The sequence below is a fragment of the Stenella coeruleoalba genome (assembly GCF_951394435.1).
Source record: "Stenella coeruleoalba genome assembly, chromosome: 14".
Classification (NCBI taxonomy): domain Eukaryota; kingdom Metazoa; phylum Chordata; class Mammalia; order Artiodactyla; family Delphinidae; genus Stenella; species Stenella coeruleoalba.
The window spans coordinates 42,789,670-42,806,793 of NC_137160.1; the positions used below are offsets into that span (position 1 = coordinate 42,789,670).

Consider the following 17,124-nt stretch of genomic DNA (forward strand, 5'->3'; position numbering starts at 1 on the left):
GTATTACTGGATGTCTAGCAATCTTTGCCACTTTTCCAAGTTAAAGGGGAATCATGACCAAAAAAAAACCTGCTACAAGTTATTATGGTTAAGTCAGACAATCGTGTTGATATACAGCTTCCTATTAGCCTGAAATAATAACCTGTTTGTTTTTCTTTTTAAAGATTTTACATACAAAGAGAGGATGCAAAGGGCTCATGAGTACCAGTGATCCCCTGGTGGTGTCTTTATGAAACCTGGTCCTCCCAAAATTTATGGCTGTGGTAACCAAGTTGATCATTACAGCCTCCTCTACTTTATTTATTGAAAAAGTACTGATACTTTTAAGAATTTTTGAGAAGTCTATAAATGCCATTTCAGAACACACAGTGAAATCAATAATAATTCTTCTAATTATTGAGATATAATAAATGTCAAAAATAAGGAAAGCATATTGTTTTCTGTATAAAGGAATTAGTCTTTTCAAGTTGTTGTTTTTTTGTTTGTTTGGTTTTTTAGCATTTAAAATTACTAAACCAGGATTAATGGGATGGATTATTTCAGCATCTAAGAAAAAAAAAAGGGAACATTTTTTAAGTTTCAGGGAATGGATTTCTCTTTTGAAATAGTTTGTTATTGGCTGAAAAGCTGAAAAGTTACTTTAGAAAATATTAAAATGAAAAAAATAATTTCATGTGTATGCTATAAAGCTTCATTATTTTCAGTTGATTGGGAAATTTGGTAGGCCAGAGAGAACTGGCAAAACATAACATTTTATTTTTTTTATTGAAGTATAGTTGATTTACAACGTTGTGTTAGTTTCAGGTGTAGTTACAATTACATATGAGTATATATTACATGTATATGTAGTTACAGTTACATGTATTCAGTTACATATATATTCTTTTTCAGATTCTTTTCCATTATAGGTTATTACAAGATGTTGAATATTATTCCCTGTGCTGTTTTTCTATTTTATATATAGCAGTGTGTATCTGTTGATCCCAGACTCCTAATTTATCCCTCCCCCTCACCTTTCCCCTTTGGTAACCATAAGTTTGTTTTCTATGTCTGTGAGTCTCTTTCTGTTTTGGAAATAAGTTCATTTGTATCATATTTTTAGATTCCACGTGTGAGTGATATCATACGATATTTGTCTTTCTCTGACTTACTTCACTCAGTATGATAACCTCTAGGTCCATCCATGTTGCTGCAAATGGCATTATTTCATTCTTTTTTATGGCTCAGTAATGTTCCATTGTATATATGGACCACATCTTCTTTATCCATTCCTCTGTCGATGGACATTTAGGTTGCTTCTATGTCTTGGCTATTGTAAACAGTGCTGCAATGAACATTGCGGTGCGTGTATCTTTTCAAATTAGAGTTTTCATCATTTCCTGTTACAGGCCCAGGAATGGGATTGCTGGATCATATGGTAACTCTATTTTCAGTTTTTAAAGTAAGCTCCATACTGTTCTCCATAGTGGCTGTATCAGTTTACATTCCCACCAACGGTGTAGGAGGGCTCCCTTTTCTCCACACCCTCTCCAGCATTTATTATTTGTAGACTATTTCATGACGGCCATTCTGATTGGTGTGAGGTGATACTTCATTGTAGTTTTGATTTGCATTTCTCTAATAATTAGTGATGTTGAGCATCTTTTCATGTGCCTGTTGACCATCTGTACGTCTTCTTTGGAGAAATGTCTATTTTGATCTTCTGCCCATTTTTTTATTGGGTTGTTTGTTTCTTTGATGTTGAGCTATGTGAGCTGTTTGTATATTTTTGAAATTAATCCTTTGTCAGTCACATTTTTTATGAATATTTTTTCCTATTCTGTAGGTTGTCTTTTCCTTTTCTTTATGGCTTCCTTTGCTGTGTAAAAGCTTTTTTTTTTTTTGGCCGTACGTGGGCCTCTCACTGCTGTGGCCTCTCCCGTTGTGGAGCACAGGCTCCGGATGCGCAGGCTCAGCGGCCATGGCTTACGGGCCCAGCCGCTCCGCGGCATGTGGGATCTTCCCGGACCGGGGCGCAAACCCCTGTCCCCTGCATCGGCAGGCAGACTCTCAACCACCGCGCCACCAGGGAAACCCTGTGTAAAAGCTTTTGAGTTTGATTAGGTCCTATTTGTTTATTTTTGCTTTCATTTCCATTAGTCTAGGAAACGGATCCAAAATAATATTGCTGCAATTTATGTCAAAGGTATTCTGCCTATGTTTTTCTCTAGGAGTTTTAGAGTATACGGTCTTACGTTTAGGTCTCTAATCCATTTTGAGTTTGTTTTCATATATGGTGTTAGAGAATGTTCTAATTTTATTCTTTTACATGTAGCTGTCCAGTTTTCCCAGCAACACTTGTTGTAGAGACTGTCTTTTCTGTATTGTATATTCTTGCCTCCTTTGTTGTAGATTAATTGACCATAAGTGCATGGGTTTATTTCTGGGCTTTCTGTTCTGTTCCATTGATCTATGTGTCCGTTTTTGTACCAGTACCATACTAAAACATATAAAATTTGAAAGGAGATACAGGCATTTAATCTCAAGTACTGTTTCAACAGAGAGATAAATTTATTATATATTTTTGGTAGGTATGTTGTAGTGATTAAGAGCATAAGCTTTGGGGGAATTCCCTGGCAGTCCAGTGGTTGGGACTCTGCACTTTCACTGCTGAGGACCCGGGTTCCATCCCTGGTTGGGGAACTAGGATCCCGCAAGCCGCACGGCATGACCAAAAAAGAACATAGCTTTGGAATCTTTTTGACATAGTCCTGAATCTGCACTTTTCTGCTTATTAAATCTGTGAGCTTAGACTACACTTAACATTCTGAACCTTAATTTTCCTTACCTGTAAAGAAGGAACAATACCTACCTCATAATGTTACTGTATTACATTGAAATAATACATGCAAAGCATTTAATTAGTGTCCGATTTACTGTTGGCACTTAATAAATGTTTGTTTTATTATCATTGAAATACAATCATTAAGATAGAATGAGGTATTTGAAAATCTCTTTGCACATAAGTGGGAAACATTTTTATGGAACCCTGTGTAGAGTTGTCAACTTGGTATGAAATGCCTTTTTTTATTGGTAACTCAAAAGTGAACTTTTTCTCATCTTGGGATGAACTATCAACTTCTCCATTGGTGAAGTTTTAACTAACAAAATTTTATTGCAGAGAATGGAGTAAACAGACGCTAATTCTAAGTTTCTCATATAAAATTTATTTTCTAGGAGAATGCATAGAAGGGCTGCGGGAAAATGACTACCTTCTGATTCACTCGTGCCGTCAGTGGACCACCATCACTGCCCATAGCTTGGAGGAGGGGCACTATGTCATTGGGCCAAAGATAGAGATTCCGGTACATTATGCAGGTAAAGCTCCTTTCAAGAGACAAGAAACGGCTAATGAAGGGTACTTGAATATGCTAATTTTCTCCTCCACAGTGAGAAAATAGGAATTGTCTATAATAACTAGAGGGTATAATGACTTAGAAAAAGATGAATGAAACACTTTGGTTATTTTATCAGTGAAAGCTCAGATTCATTTTGTCATAGGCATTTCTAATTAATGCATGTAGTTAAGCGTGAATTCTTAAGCACAGATTCTTATTAGATACTTATAAAATGAAAATGGTACAAACACAAAGATCATCTCTGGAATGACAGTCCATATGCGTAACCAGCCTCTGAACACCAGTATCTCTGAATAAACCTGAGCACGATTTGTGAATGACTTTGATGTCATGGTTTCACAAGATACCATTTCACAAACAAGCATTGTGGTCTGGTTTTAAAAGTATTGGATTGAAAGGTCAGATACCTGAACATGTCCCTCTTTGCAAGGAAGCGTTTAGAATACAGGCAGCAGAGGTGACCTCACTGCTTAGTTGAATCAGGATAATAACTACTTTCTTGCCTCAGTTGGAACTCCATTCAGTGTAACAATGTCATTTAACTAATTTTTATTAAGGGCTTTCTAAATACCAGCACTGTTCTAGGAGTTTATGATACATCTAGTAGCTTAAATCCACTTTCAATAGTGGCGGCTTACAAATGCAGTTTTTAGAAAACGTTCTGTATATATATTTCCTATACTTTCTTCTGGTGCTTATAGTTCATTATGTGAAGGATCTTGACTTTTTCTCTACTATTGTTAATTTTTCAAAAGTCTCTAGCAGGACACTGTAATTGATTAGCTATAAATTGTATAGCCCTAGACTGCCGTCATGTTTTTGAGTGACTCCTCTACATTGCCCAGAGAGTTGTCTGTTTGGAAAAGAGACCTTGCTATATCCCCACTGTCTAGAACAGCAGCAAATGGTGTGTGTTCAGTAAATATTTTTTGGATGAATGAATGGTTTGGTCCCCCTTTTATTCCTAGGAGTCTTCATTGCTAGATATGACCTAGAGATCACTAAATATCTCAAAATCCTTCTTATTCCAGAAAAATTATAAGAAAGAATTTCTCTTGCCTGAAACCCTGTCCTGGAATTCTCTTGCCCAGATGTAGGAGTAGACTTCATAGAAAAAGGAGGAACATATAGCTACAGAAAGTATCATGACTGTGAGATTGGGAGCCAGGCCAAAGGGGCAGAGAATGAGACAGACCCTCCACCTGCCCAGTCTCTCCTGCCAGTGGTCCCACAACAGGTGAGATCCATGCTAGTTTTAGCAGAACCAAAATTCTGTCCCTTGTGGAAAACCGAGAAGGAAGGTGTAAGATTGTGACTCACATACATGATTTTACCTAATCTGCTGTGTTCTTCTTTTAGTAGATTGAGTTTTAGTCTTTCCCCCAAATCCATTGCTCCATGACATCGTTCGTCCCACATGCATGCTGTCATTTGATCAGTTACTCAGATCTCTTTAGAGACTCCGTATGCCACCAGTCTCTTTGACTTATTGCTCAGAGCCCTCACAGGGGCTGGTTCTAGTCCACTTCTCCAAACTTACCTCTTCTACTCTGAAGAGTGAGCCTTCCACTCTAGCTAGATTAGTCACCTCACTGTGTCCTGGATATCCTGAGTACTTTTCCACTTACACCATTCCCCGGGCGGCGTTGCCTTCCTTGGCCATGCTTTTATCAGAGCCTGTCATTGCATCAGGAGGGGGCAAGTACCCCCGACTCTCCCCATGTGGTCTTCGATGTACTTACCGTGTATCACATTCATTTAGCACATCCTCGGGCTTCGTTCAGTTACCTTTTCCTACAAGCACACACATCTTCACTTGCCAGCTGCACTGTACACTCCTTAACAAGTGAGACCAATTCTAAAAACCTTTGTGAGTCCTTAGGATCTATACACAAAAGATACAATTCTTCATGGCTGCAGATGCTTCACCTAGGGATCTCAAACTTGGCTGTACATTGGAATCACCTGGGAAGCTTTCAAAATGGCTGATGCCCAGTTCCTATGTCCAGGGTTCTGGTAATTGGTTTTGAGTGTGGGCTGAGCATTAGGATTTTAATAGCTCCTCTTGTATGTAGTTAAATTATGCAGCCAAGGCTGGGAATCCTTTGTTCTGGAATGGGCATTCACAGTGTCAGATGATCAGATTTCCCTAAATACCTGCAAATATTTGCAAATGTTTTATTGTTCTGAACATTTTTTAAAATAGACTTTCACCTTCCACTGGGATAAAAGATATGGTATGTTCAACAGCTTACCCTTTATCTGCAGGGAAATGATAGTACACTTAATTGGGAGACCCCAGGGCGTGTATTGCAAATGACACTATTTTTTTTAAAGTGAAATTGAGGTCCCAAGACTAAAAGGAAACATGAACACTAAGACTGTACCACTTTACATGAAAAGAAAGAAAATATATTAAAGGAAGAAAAACTTGAAATAGAACTATCTTGGTTCAAGCTGCTATAACAAAATACCATAGACTGGATAGATCATAAACAAAAGAAATTTATTTCTTGAGAAGTCCAAGATCAAGGTGCCAGTAGATCCGGTGTCTGGTGAGAGCTCAATTTTCTGGTTTGCAGATGGTCATTTTCTTGCTGTGTCCTCACAAGTTAGAGAGAGAGAACAATCATCCTTCTCAAGTCTGTTCTTATAAGGGCACTAATCTCATTCATGAGGACTCCACCCTCATGACCTAATTATTTCCTGAAGGCCGCACCTCCAAATTCCATTACATTGAATTACTCTGATTTTGGGAGGATGTAAACATTCAGTCCATAACAAGTAACCAATGGTTTATGAGACATTTGATAAGATTATTTCAAAGAGCATCCTAGGGGATATTTTATTTCAAAGAATTTATTATCAAGTCCAGCCTTTGGAAGAGAGTATAAAGTAAATTGTGGAGACTAAAAATATCATATATGTCTCTGGTTTATTAGTGTTTTAATTTTAATTCGTAGAAGAAACCCTTATTCATGCATGTTGTACTAATTTGTTGTAATTTCATATAGGTTAAGAGTCATCACTCATTCTTTGAGGAAAATTAATAAATAATAATTAAATATGTTTAACATAGTAATAAAATCTACCAGCTTTGTAATCAGCCTAGTTGGATTCCTGGTTCTGCCACTTACTGTCTGTATTTGGGCAAGTTACTAAACCTCTCTGAATCTTAGTTTCCTCATCTGTTAAGTGGGGATAACTATAGTGCCTTTCTCTTCAGCTAGTTGTGAAGATTAAAAGAGGTAATGCAAGTGAAGCACCTTTCTGAGCGCTTACTAATTCCAAGTGCTCCATAGTGTTAATAGTGGTGATTATGGTAGTGATAGCAGTAAAATGTTTCTAAAGATTTAACTGTTTATTTTGAAGTACAGATTACAAGTTGAATTACTTTTCTGCTCCTTAAAGCAGGCTGAATACTGATACCCCTCAATGTTGTTTTGGCTGCTGGGTTTTGTTGTTGTTGTTTTAAACTTTTTACTTTGAGGCTGCAATCGTATGATATATTCCTTTATACTATTTACCCATTTTTACCATCATCTGCCATGTTTGTTGTATTCTTTTCCTCCATCTCTTTCTCTGCGCGCGCGCGCACACACACACACACACACACACACACCCATATTATTTATTTATCCCGAATCATTGGAGAGCAGACAGCACACATCCCCCTTAGACTTCATTATGTATTTCCTAAGAACAGGGATATCCTCTTATGTAACCACAGTACTGTTAGCAAATTCAGGACATTTAATACTTTAATCTGCGGTCCATGTTCCAGTTTTGTCAGTTGTCCCAATAATATTTTTTCGCTCTAGGACAGCACCTAGTCTGGTGCAGTCTAGGACAGCACCTAGTCTGGTGCAGCACCCTTATTGTATTTCCCTATCATGTCTCTTTAGTCTCCTTTAATCTGGGATAGTTCCTTATCCTTCCCCTTATCCTTCCTTCCTGATGTGTTTTATGACTTTTTTTTTTTTTTTTTTTTTTGGCTGCGTTGGGTCTTCGTTGCTGTGCGCGGGCTTTTTCTAGCTGCTGAGTGGGGGCTACTCTTCGTCGTGGTGCGTGGGCTTCTCATTGCGGTGGCTTCTCTTGTGGAGCACAGGCTCTAAGCACATGGGCTTCAGTAGTTGTGGCACATGGGCTCAGTGGTTGTGGCTTGCGGGCTCTAGAGCTCATACTCAGTAGTTGTGGCACATGGGTTTAGTTGCTCTGCAGCATGTGGGATCTTCCGGACCAGGGCTCGAACCCATGTCCCCTGCATTGGCAGACTGATTCTTAACCACTGCGCCACCAGAGAAGTCCCTATGATATTTTTGAAGAATATAGGCAAGTTGTTTTATAGACTAGCCCTCAATTTGGGTTCCCCAGGCTGTTCATGATTAGATTGAGATTATGCACTTCGGTCTGGTTGTGTCCTCCTCAGGGAATCACATCTAGAGACACGGGATGTCCCTTTGTCCCTTATTGGTGACATTGATTTTGATCACTCGGTTAAGGTGTTGTCTGATTTCTCTGCTGTATAATTACCATGCTTTGTGTTACTGGGAAATTTGAAAGAAGGTTCTTTGAGATTCTGTAGGTATCTTATTCCTTCTCTAACTCTCCCCTTTTGTTGAGCAGCTATTGATGTTTCCTGTCTGATTCAATTTTTACTTTGAAGGTGGCAAAACAGTGCATTTCTAACGTAACTCCATCATTCCTTCTTATATGTGTTGTCATTCTACTGTAAGGAAGAGCTGTTCCTTCTGTCCCATTGTTCAGTTAGTTACCTTTTATTATCAGCATGAAATTATGGATTCTTACTTCAGGAAGGGGGTCAAAATATCTTCCTGTCCTTGTTTATTTTGATGCTCAAATTGTCTCATATTTTGCCATTTGGGTACAAGCTGGCCCATCTGTCTTTATGACATGCCCCCTTTTCCTTATTTTCTGTTACAGGTAGCAACCATTCTTCTCAGTTAGTGTACCATTTTCATCAGGGCTACTGCACTGTCCTATTCCAGGCAACGCTCCTTACTTTGTGGTCTCTGTAAATGGTGTCCCTTGGAGTTGTGCAGTGCACAGCCACGGCAGTTGTACACAGCTCTATTCACATATATTCTGGAAAGTTGTGAAACTCAGCATTTTTAGAAAATCACAGAGTGCCTTTCCCATATTTTTTATCAGAGATTTTCATGAAATTCCTCATGTGAAAAGAAATAATTTCATAAAATTTTCAGAAAAGAGAAATATGACTTGAAGTCCCTTATCAGAATTATACTCTGATGTGGTGGTAATAAGAGTCGCCTTACTCTGAATTCTGAAATTATTAGATGTGCTTTGAGAAAAAAAATAAAGACTTCCCTTATTCTGACAAAGTAAGTTTTTTATTTGGGATAAAAGGAATTTTCTTGGTTTAACAAACAGTTGATTCCGAGAGAGAGAATGTGTTCAGTCAGCATCAGCATCACATATTTTGCTAACAGCAGGGAAACCGCTCAAGAAAAATTGGCATAGTGTTTAGAAAAATGATTGCAGCTTTCAGACAACTTTTAGTCAAAAGGTATCAGAGATCAGTTTAATCTAAACTCTAACTTCTTGTTGCTACCGAAAGGGCAAAGATTTCCTAAGGAATGTACAACACAGAATGTGGAATTTTTCTGCATTCTGTGTACTCAGACCATCTAAATTCCTGCCTGGCACTCCATCAGACACTGCTAACTCACCCTGCACGCTTCCTGACTTGTTAAACCAAAAAAAAAAAAAAAAAATCTATTTTTAAAAATTAGAAAAGGGAACCTAGTGCAACTTAATTATAGCCAACAGTTTGTAAAGATGAATGATTTCCATTTTACAGTTCACATTTCTATTCATCAAATTCCTTGTGTCTCTGCAGCTCAGAGTGGTCAAGCTCGCGCATATTGCTTACACTAAAGCATGTGTCTCAGGGTTTACGCTGAGCCCTTCTAGGGCCTTAAACCTAATTTGGTATTCACAATTTGACATTTTGTCCTTTAAAACTAGTATAAACTTCAGGCTCCACAAAAAGCTGGATACGCCATTGCCTCTGGAATTTTATTTGCCCTTTTAAGCTCCAAGTTTCCAACCTATAAAATGAAGTTTTACCTTAGAAAATGTCGTGAAGATTTTCTGAGATCTGACTTGTGTAAATGACTCAACACTGTCCCTGTCACGAGATGAGTACTAAATAATGTTACCTCCTCGTTATCAACTCTGTCGTGAAAACCAGAAAAAGCTCTCTCTAGAGACACAGCTCTGAAAAATCAAATGAATCAGAATGGGAGGTGTCTGTACCCGTGATCCACCACTTGGGGAAGTAGTGGAATTCCGACTGGGTTTATGAAAATATAAATCATTTGACGGCGTGCTTGGTGTCATCATCACCGAACAGATTGCTACTTGAATATAAGCATCTGAGATAAACTCCAGCCACGTTTGGCTTCTATTTTTAAATTCTCATCCTCCTGCAAATCTGGTGAATCTTTAACAAGCTAAAATGATCTCAGTACTGCCCTCCTAGCTACAGTATGTACAGAAATAGGTAACAGTGGAGCCCAGGGTTGGTTAGAATTGCTTATGAAATCTGCAAGGCCCTTCTCAGCAAGCACCTGCATTTATATCAGCAGTACCTGTTTTTAAAAATGTAGGATGTGCAGTGTCTGTCTCTCGGGCAAAATTATAGTAATGTGGTATTCTAACATAACCTTGAATTGTAATTACTGAACAAAGGGAAGTGTTGAAACAAGCTAATTTTATTCTCCTGGGTTGTGAGTTTAATTAGTGTGAATCATCTGTTTACAAAAGTGACTACTTTTGTAGAACATCTTGTGTACTTTCTCTGTTACATGGGATAAAGCTTATGTGATAAAATGGAAAGTAACCAAATGGTCTTTTAAAAAGTCCTCAGGACCAATGTAGTATGCCAAGGAATATTATCCCAACCAGTTTTGCCAGTAATAAATATTAGCTATCTAACAAATAACCATTTTTCATAATTGAATCTTTAGGTCACAGATAGCAATAACTCAGATTTATGTAGTGTTTAGTATTCTCTTGTTAACTCAGCATTTTACTTGTATTTCTTCATGTAGCTTTGACAACAAACCCATGAGGCGGGTTCTATTATTATCTGCATTTGTGCACAAGTGCAAACCAAGGTTCAAAGATGTTAAGGATCTTGTAATGTTACACAGTAATAGGTGTGATTTGAACCCAGGATATGCGGCTCCAGAACCTGATTTCCTCACCACAATTCTCTGGAAAGTGCTAGAACGCACTTCGCACAAGGAAGATATTCTGACCATCACAGAGAAGAGAGATCTGTTAGAATTTGCTAGTAAATTGAGTAAAGCTTTTGCTTTTCTTTCCTTACACGCACAGCTCCCCACTTGTAATCTGACTCTAGGGGAAAACTAAGGAAACATATATTTCTCTTGACCTTTTCCAGATTCATAAGTCATCTGCGTACAGGTGACATTCCCATTTCTAAGTAAATTACAGGAAGGAGCAAAGACAGAAGAGCTTCCAGGAGAGCCTGTGGGAGATCGAGAGGATGCTGTGGGAACCTGGGGGCCTTCCTATCCAAGTCTGGAGGCCGGGGGAGAAGGTCTTTTAAGTGCGACTTAGGAAGTTGGTGATATTCAAAAGGACAGACTCGGTGAATAAATGACAGGAAAATTAGACTTCACCAGGGGATTAAAAATGAGTGGAAGGTGAGACAGCAACACAGATCAACTATGTGTGCCAGTGTAGTAAAGAAAAGTAAGTAAAGAAGTTGGTGATATTCAAAAGGACAGACTCGGTGAATAAATGGCAGGAAAATTAGACTTCACCAGGGGATTAAAAATGAGTGGAGGGCTTCCCTGGTGGCGCAGTGGTTGAGAGTCCGCCTGCCGATGCAGGGGACACGGGTTCGTGCCCTGGTCCGGGAAGATCCCACATGCCGCGGAGTGGCTGGGCCCGTGAGCCATGGCCGCTGAGCCTGCGCGTCCGGAGCCTGTGCTCCACAATGGGAGAGGCCACAACAGTGAGAGGCCCGTGTACCGCAAAAAAAAAAAAAGAGTGGAAGGTGAGACAGCAACACAGATCAACTATGTGTGCCAGTGTAGTAAAGAAAAGCTAAGGGTGACGACATAGGAGTGAAAGGCTTCTAATATTCATTTTTTAAGAATAATGGAGTCGGAAGCATCTTTCTCAGCTGGGGGGATGACTCAGAAGAGAAAAGGGGGGAACTAATTAAGTAATGTAATAGCCTGGTATCTGGGAAATTGTCTCTGCCATTGTTTTCCACCAGAGACGTTGTTACCCTCTCCCTCTCTACTTCTTTGTTTCATGATGTATTTGGTGTAGCTACTGTAACATAGTGTTTGTGGTCAGAGGTCAGGTGAATTGTATCTGTCACATTTGGATATTCACCCAGACGTTTAAACTCAAAACAAGGGTAAAGAACTTACGTAAGCATCTGCCTTTGATGGAAGAATGACTGGAGGACTGTCGCCAGCCTTCGGTATAGTTTTCTAGTTTCACTTCTAAATGCTTAAGAATAATACCCCAAGGAAATTTGAATATGAATGATATTCATGAGGAGATGATTCTAGGGAATTATCTTGATTTTGTTAAGTATTGTTAGGTATGATAGTAGTATTACAGTTTTGAAGGAAAACATCCTTATTTTTTAGAGACATACTGAATTACTTAGGGGAGGGGAATATGATTATCATTTATAAAATACTTCAAAAACAAACAGATCAACATAGACAAATATTGGGTGAGCTGTTAAAGTTGTTCAGTCTAGGTGACGGGTAGATGGTACAGTATTCATTTTCTGTGTGTTTTGAAAAATTTTGTAATAAGGAAAAAAATGGACTCTCTGACAGCAACCAACAGCAAAGTTAATTGTCGTGTATAACTCTTCAGTGGTATTCTTACCAAAACGACTTCTGCCTCAATCCTTGAATCCTACTTGTAGTCTTAGTAAGTTGTTCTGTTCCAGTGTCAAGTGTGGAAATAGCCCAGTGAAAGGTGAACTCAGAAAGAAATGATTCTGTTTTCACCACATGGTGCTACCATCCCAGTTTAGCAGCTACCTGTGGAGACTTGATTGCTCCCAGCCTGGCCGGTTCCCAGGGGCTTACCCAGTTGGTGGTAGTGATTTAAGTATAAAGGAGGAAGGAGGTGTGTGTGTGTATGATTTGGAAAGAAAGGAAATTCTTTTTTATTAGTTTCTTCTTAAAATAAGAGCTTTATGGGAGAAATGGAAAGGGGGAATATGAGTAAATACAGGGAAGGTTATTTGGTGTCACACTGTGGCTTTTCTTTTTTTTTAAACATTTAAAAAATTTTATGTATGTATGTATGACTGTGTTGGGTCTTCGTTGCTCCACTCAGGCTTTCTCTAGTTGCGGCGAGCCGGGGCTACTCTTCGTTGCGGTGCGCAGGCTTATTGCAGTGGCTTCTCTTGTTGTGGATCATGGGCTCTAGGCGCGCGGGCTTCAGTAGTTGCGGCACGTGGGCTCTAGAGCACAGGCTCAGTAGTTCTGGCACACGGGCATAGTTGCCTCACGGCATGTGGGATCTTCCTGGACCAGGGCTCGAACCCGTGTCCCTGCCTTGGCAGGCGGATTCTTAACCACTGCGCCTCTGTGGCTTTTCTTGATCTATAAATGCTGGTAAAACAACGTTTATAAAAATTTGAGAATCCGTCGATTGCTGTTTTCACATTTTGGCCTGTTTACTCTCAGAATCCTTGAAAATCACACACTGCATCTACAACAGAAACTCTAGGATCCAAAACATAAAACAAAAAACTCTGGTACAAAAACAGGGATGGTGTTTGGGGTTCAAAACTCGAAGGCTGCTGTTTTCTAATTTTTTTTTCTACTTCTCTGTCAGTACTGAATGGAAAGTTGGTACTTGAAAGGGATACCTCCAACTTTAGTCTGATTTAACCTATGAGATAAATGTGATTAACATCAGGTGGAAAATTTGAACAAGCTGCCTGTAACCACACTGTTAATGGGGTGTTTAAAACATGGGTGGGGATGGGTTCGTCTCACTTCGTAATTTGATTTCCGTGTTGGATTTGTACCTCCGAGAGGTGATGTGACCTTTTAAAAAGTTCCCTTTCAGCTTTTAGGGATTGCTTTTTTTTTTTTTTTCTTTGCGGAAAACAGACTTCTGTGTTTCAAAACTGATCTCAATGCCGGTAAATCTTCCTGAAGTCACTTCCCTCCGTTTCTTAGAATTGGAATCGCTTACCTTTATGACTCACCCTCCAGGGCAGTCGTGTGCTGGTCTTCTGTTAAACCGCTTACCCAGCTGGGTAGTTGTCAGGAGGACTTGTCCACAGGAAAACGACAGACCACGTGTACCATGCGAACTTTTGTGACATTTAGGGCAAGAGCATAGATGATTCAGAACTCGCATGTGTGCTTTTCCGGAAGGTATACATTACCAAGGCCTCCAACCTGTTAGGACTGGTTTACAGAACATCATGGGGTTTGTCCCTAAGAGTGAGTCAAGCCAGTGAGTGAGCGTGAGACCAGCAAGAAACACAAAGCTTTTATCTTCTAGACGTTAAAAATCGTTGTAGGTAAATGAAATGCAGGGGGCGCATCACTGTTTGAAATAGTCCATGTCTCCCCTCATGTCATTTGCATCCCATGAGCTTCATACTCAGTGGCAGCTGTGTCTTTGCATACAGCCCTTCACACCATTTCATCACCCCAGCTTCCTTACTTGTAGTAATGAAGCCAGTCACCCAGGGAGGGAATTTCAGCCCTCCATCACCTCATGCCCTTTCCTTTTTGCCCCTGTAAGTAATTGTGTGCCAAGTCTTGCTGATGCCATCCCCACTGTCCCTGCCAAATCTGCTCCCCCTTTCCAACCTGCTTTCACTGCGTCTCTGAAGACCCGAGTGCCTCCTTCCCAGCCCCCATCAGTCAGGTTATTTTTTCTCAACTAGAGCTGTTACTTTACCACTGGCCGGGACGTGTCAGAGGCGTCCTCCAGGTGGGTGCAGACTGTCGTCTAATCAGGGCCCTTCTGAGACCTGACATCCATTCAACTATGAGAGCATGCTCTCCGGTACACACCTCTCAGGGCGCCAGCCCCACTGGCCTGTTCGTTGTTCCCCAGATGGGCCCCACCCGCCTTGCCTCACTCTGTGCTGCTTCTAGTCCTTGGATGGCTCGCACATCAGTCACCCCCCAGCTGTGAGACCCTACCTCATACACCACCTCCCCTCAAGAAGCTTTTCTCAATTTTCCACAACGTGTGTATAGATAAGGTCCTTCCTGTTTGGAATCCCTATAATACTTTGTGCTCAAGAGTGTTTATGTCTTGCTTTTATTCTCCTCCCTACTAAAGGCTCCTTGAGGACAGTCCTGTCTCTCACAGAATCTAGAACAGGCTTGGATAGTTTAAGAGCTCACTAAATATTTTTGAGCGAACTGAACCTGAGTCATCTTTAAAGAATGAACATTTTTTTCAGTCGGTTTACAAAGATGCCTGAGAATGCCTGGAGAACAGTCTGGTTTCCTTTTCCCTTGAAGCAGGCAAGTGTAGCTCTAAGCCCCTCCATGGATAGTAAGAGAAATGATCATGATGCTCTGATAGAAGTGCAAACTGTTGAATAAGGAGAGAGCAGTTCTGTCTGGGAGTGGGAGGTGAGGGTCCTCAGGTGACCATAGCAGGAAAGGGAGTCTAGACCAAGTGCCAGATTAAAGAAAGGTTTGGATTATGGGCAATAGTGAAAGATAATTTAAATGGTTAGTGGGTTAGAGGGGGAAGGATTATTTAGGAAATGAGTTTCGAAACCCAGCTTGGAACAAATGTAAAGAGATTCAAATTCTAGGATGAATTATGGGAACAGTAATCTCTGTGTCTTGTGGGCATCCCTCCTAATCTGTGTCTCAAAAAGATTACAGGAGGCCACCACCTCCCACACTGATCCAGAATGGACGATGAGAAATCAGAGAAACCGGATAGGAAGTTGTTGAAATAACCTGATGAAAGATAATGAAGACCTGACCTAGGCTGGGGGAAGTGCTGATGAGGTAAAAGTTGATATCTAGATGCAGGGGACAAGGAAAAAGGAGAGAAAGGTAATTCTGAGAATTTTTTTTTTTTTTTTGGTCCAGTTTTTAAGGAAACAGACTTTTGTTTTTAACCTCCCAGGCATAGGCCTTAGCTCGTGGACTCTTTTTCCTAATGGCTTTCATTTATTTCTGCCATTTTCTTTTTTGCTAAAACATTTTTTGCCCTTAAAATAAATGTTGTCAACAAAATAAATGTCAAGTTCTTCCTAGAAAGAAGTAGAGTAGGAAAGTGAAGATTCAGATTTCTTTTAAAATGCTTTTGTGATCTTGTTGGGACACTCAGGGCCTTCCAGTAGAAGTTTCACATCTTCTCAGGTACTTAGACTTCTTGATTGGCAAGAATGTGCTTATCCTTTTAGTTCTTGAGCCTGCCAGGTACATCAGAGATAGGAGTTCCACAGAAAAAGTGTGTTTGGAGTAAGGCGTCAGGTGATAGGAGGGGAAAAAAATATATACAAAAATCTCAAGGACTAAAAGATTGATACCATAAAAATTTAACAGTTTTGCCTATATCTGGCATTTACTTATTTCCTACATCCAGTAGGAATTCTTTGTTCTATGTGTCAAACTAGGAAAGTTTGATGAACTGAATGAAATAGTCCAGTCGTATGTTTTCAGTGCTTATGATAAAGACATTCCTCTGTGAAGAAGAACATGTGTGTTTTGTAGGTTGACTCGTTAAGATCAAAACATCTGTTATGGAGTCTGTCACAGTTCTTAATAACTCTGTTACTTTCTTTAAGAAAAATAATGTTTGTTTTCTATAACATAGACCAGTGGTTTTCAACCAAGTTTGAGCAAGCAAGTTGGTCAACCAAGTTGAGCGTCTGTACCCACCTCCCCTTCCCCAGCACATTTGGCAATATCGAGAGACGTTTTTGGCTGTTGCAACGAGGGATGGGGGGCTATTGTGACCCGGTGAGTAGAAACCAAGGATGCTGCTGACCATCCCATAATGCCCAGGACAGCCGCCACTACAGAGATGTCGGTGGTGCCGAGATGGAGAATCCCAGATAACAATAATAATGTTATTATTATGCTGTGTTATCAAAAAATATTTTATGCTGTGTTATCAAACAATCTCATTTTGCACAGAGGCTGCCAGGCAGACATTGTCTAGAAAAAAGTATCAGAGTTGATTTCTAAAACATAACAAGCTGTTGCCCAGACTGAAAAAAACATGTTAAACAGTTTGTGAACAGACATCACATTCTGCACACACTGCCTGAGACTGACAGCAACCATGTGTGTCATGGCAGAAAAATTCAGGGGGCAGCAAAGGAGCAATCCCCTTTCGTTGCAAAGCTTTGTTTATCCTCCAGGACTACCCTGGCCCCTTCCTTCTCCCTTTATCTTCTCCCTTTATATATATATTAAAAAAAAAAAAAAGGTGGGGCTTCCCTGGTGGCGCAGTGGTTGAGAGTCCGCCTGCCGATGCAGGGGACACGGGTTCGTGCCCCGGTCCGGCAAGATCCCACATGCCGCGGAGCGGCTGGGCCCGTGAGCCATGGCCGCTGGGCCTGCGCGTCCGGAGCCTGTGCTCCGAAACGGGAGAGGCCACAACAGTGAGAGGCCCACGTACCGCAAAAAGAAAAAAAAAAAAAGGTGTATCTATCTGTAAA

At 40.2% G+C, this 17,124-nt stretch overlaps 1 protein-coding gene across 1 annotated transcript in view; it reads left to right on the forward strand.

The window, feature by feature from the left end:
* GAREM1 (GRB2 associated regulator of MAPK1 subtype 1) overlaps positions 1-17,124 on the forward strand; it is a 209,143-nt gene that overhangs the window by 64,409 nt on the left and 127,610 nt on the right. Inside the window, exon 2 of the mRNA XM_079943353.1 lies at positions 3,217-3,357. Coding sequence (XP_079799479.1) covers positions 3,217-3,357 — 141 coding nt within the window. The remainder of the gene's footprint in view (positions 1-3,216; positions 3,358-17,124) is intronic.